At 35.6% G+C, this 3,560-nt stretch overlaps 1 protein-coding gene across 1 annotated transcript in view; it reads right to left on the bottom strand.

Moving 5' to 3' along the window:
- Positions 1-1,381: 1,381 nt before the first annotated feature.
- The window catches only part of LOC102863424 (developmental pluripotency-associated protein 2-like), a 10,996-nt gene continuing 8,817 nt past the window's right edge, over positions 1,382-3,560 (bottom strand). Inside the window, exon 6 of the mRNA XM_006895352.1 lies at positions 1,382-1,475. Within this exon, the coding sequence (XP_006895414.1) occupies positions 1,382-1,475 (94 nt within the window). The remainder of the gene's footprint in view (positions 1,476-3,560) is intronic.

Below are 3,560 nucleotides of genomic sequence, written 5' to 3'. Positions count from 1 at the left end.
ATATTCCTTGACTATTTGCTGGCAAATAAAATGTCTGCTTGTTCCATTCTACGCTATCTCTAAGACTGGTCTTCCTGGAAACAGGCAGCAGAACCATGGTTTTCCTGTAACAGTTCCCTACTGGCTATGCCACCAGAGCTCCTCTACTGGTATATAGATGTTGATGTTGTTAGGTGCCATCAAATTGAACACAACTCATAGTGACCCCATGAACAAAAGAACCTGAACCCTGTTTAAAAGGAATATCTGATTAGGTACTATTTTCATGGCAAGAGTCCAGAATAAGAGCTGCATAAGAAAGTGGCTTGGGGACAGAGGATTGTGTAACAATGAAATAATTTTTTTTTCTTCAAAGAGAAAAGTGAACTGGGTGCAGGAGTGAGTAGAGAGGAAAGTGTGCAACAACGTATGAAAGAAAATCCAAATTCTCTTTAAACTTTCATTAAAATAATAAAAAAAAATCCCAAACACACAAAACCAAAGCAAAACCACACCAAGAGAACTATGTTGCCCTAAGTAGTTCGTCAAAATTTCAAAAGTTATTGTATTAATAACAGCCTTCTTATTAATGCATTGCTAATCAGTATCATTACTAGTCAGAAATGATGATGATTATGGCACAGGATAGGTCAGAGTTCAGGTCTATTGTTCACAGGGTCACTAAGAACCATCCGTGATTTGCTGACATCTAACAATAATAATAGTCACTGTCAACTAGAACAATCACTGTGAAGAACAAATAAGCAATTAAAAAATACAATTACATAAACTTTTCAGCAATTCTTACAAGAACTTTATTGTACAAATATAGACACAAAATATAATTGCAGAAGGAATTCTCATCTTTTTTTTCATTTTAGCAATGAGAACCATTTCACAAGTATAAAAAGATGTTATGTACTTTTGATATACTGAGAACATAAATTCTAAAAGTAATAAAAATAAATTGTAGTCTAAATAATAGTAAAATATATTTTTCCATAACAGAACACTACTAAATGTATTATAGGAGACCAATACACAGAGGACCATTTGAATTGGAATTGATGGGGAAGCCTTTTTATCTCAATTCATTAAGAAAAGCAACTACAGTTTCCTTTAGGCAATCTTAAGTCTATGTAAGGCATTTTTTTTTTATTTTCTTATTTTTACTGTATTATTTTTTTATGTGTACCTTCAAGTCGGGTCTGACTGGTACAGTCGGGTCTGACTGTTGCCCCTTCTTCTCCAACAGAGCATCTATTGGATTTGAACTGTGTACCTCTGGGTCTGTAAGGCCTTCTTAGTGGTAGCTGAGGCATCAGAAGTCATGACGTAGCGATCAGTGGGATGTATAGCATTTAAAATTGAGTCTCCCCACCATTTTTTGTTTACTAAGAATTTACCCTTCCAAAAGAAGTGATGTTGCTCTGTTCACATCAGGCTTCTTAGTCTTCTTCCCCAATGCTAGTAATCTTTTCATTAGCTTCTTATTCCTGTAAGACAAATTAGAAACAATTGTGAACGTGTCCCACTACATAACGGTAGTTAATAAAGAGAATATATTTCATAAATGAAGGAGCAGGTTAGTCACAAATTTGCACGATGTGCACTATTTCCAAACACCTTGTACACTCCCTTTCTTTTCCATATCGCCAGTGCAAGCCATTCAATATTCTTGCAGTATTTCTAAAACTGAAATAAAGAACAAAAGAGGAAGAAGAGAAGGCATAGAGGGAGCAAAGAAACAGGCAAACACCATCCTTAACTTTGGTTCCTCATTTAACTGTAATGTAATTCCCTCCTGTAAGACACAGCCCTTGGTTAGTTCTTCACATGCTTTATTTTAACCTAACCCAATTACATTTCTGTTTCTACTGACACCCCGAAACTACTCTCAAATAGGTCACCAGGGTGGTCCTAAATCGCCAGTCCTAACAACACTGCAAGCAATCGTGGTCATCTTACTATCAACCACTTCTTTTTTCTAAAATTCTGTACATCCATTACTTCCTTTTACTTAATCTCCAAAATCTTTTCATTATTTTTATTACTACTTTAAGTATATCTAAGGAGAAATCTGCCATTTCATCACTTTTTATATGTGTGACTCAATGATGTTGCTGAATCATGAAGTTTAACCACCACCATTATTCATTTACTGATTTTTCCATTACCCTTAACAGGTGCTTTACTCTAACTGTACTAGTTTTTGCTGTTTCCATTGGCCACTGTTGTTGATTCTCTGTATGGTTCTTTTCTCAGTCGTTTGTTTACTCAGATTCCATGGTAATGACTCCCAGAGTTGTTCATCTCTGACTCATGGTTCTCCTGGAACTCTAGAGTGTCTATTTGAACATCTTCCAAGTACCATATATCCTTCCCTCTGTGCCGAACTCCTCTCTTGCCTCTTATCTTTTAAAACTGCATTCTTCTCCCTTTATGTCTATACATCTCTTGAATTTATTCTATTCTTATTTAAATTTTTTATCAGTCATATACTAGGTTTTGTCAATTATAATCTCTCATTCCTCCACCCTGGTCTTTCCCACAGAATATGTTTACAATCTAAAATAATTAGAGGAATCGAATATCCACATCTCACACCATACACAAACATCAACTCAAAGTGGGTCAGAGACATGGGAACAAAGCCCAAAACCATGAAGTTCATAAGAGACAAAATGGGATCAACTTAGAAGCGCTAGTTCAATGTATAAAGAAATTGCCCAACACAGCCAGAAATGCACAATCTGAAGAGGATAAAATTGATGAATGTGACCTTCTAAAGATTAAATCCATGTGTGCATCAAAACCTTTTTCCAACAGGATGAAAAGAAAACCTACCAACTGGAAACAAACATTTGGTAATTTCATCTCAGACAAACAGTCTCATAACAAAGTTTACAGAATATTCCTGGGCCTCCCCAAGAAAAAGACTGAAAATCCAATTACAAAATGGGCAAAAACATGGAAAGAATTTTTAAAGAGCAAGATATTCGAATGGCAGACATGAAGAAATGCTCCAAATCATTGGCAATAAGACAGATGCAAACTAAAACCACAATGAGGTATCATCTCACTTCAGTAACAGTGACAAAGTTTAACAGGACAACAAGTAATAAACTTTGGAAAGGATGTGGTGAGAAAGGAACTTACTCATAAGGACATGGAAACATCCCAGATAGCGAACCACTAACAAATGGATTGAGACATTATAGTACATTCACACAAAGGAATACTACACAGCATACACAGAGCACTACAGAGTAATGATTTTGTAAACTATTACCTTACTTGGGAGGGAAAGGAGAACATTATGCTGAATGAACTGACTCAGTCACACAATAACAAATATTGTATAAAACCATTATTGTAGAATCAGTATGATGAGCCAAAGGCAGGGGTGGGGGAGGGGAGTTGCGATAGAAGGATGAGGATCTGCAGGGAGAGGGGAGATTAATCATGTGGTTGTACAATTTAATGAGTGGAGGGTGAAGGAAATGGAAAGATCCTTTTCTGGAAAACAAGGCATTTGAATTTTATAAATAAACTAGTATAACAATATTAAAAATTTTAAA

This window comes from Elephantulus edwardii, unplaced genomic scaffold (genome assembly GCF_000299155.1).
Source record: "Elephantulus edwardii isolate Elephantulus edwardi_28Jun2011 unplaced genomic scaffold, EleEdw1.0 scaffold00165, whole genome shotgun sequence".
In the NCBI taxonomy this organism is placed as follows: domain Eukaryota; kingdom Metazoa; phylum Chordata; class Mammalia; order Macroscelidea; family Macroscelididae; genus Elephantulus; species Elephantulus edwardii.
The sequence above is the reverse complement of the archived record's forward strand: the minus strand, read 5'-3'. Positions and strand labels throughout refer to the sequence as shown.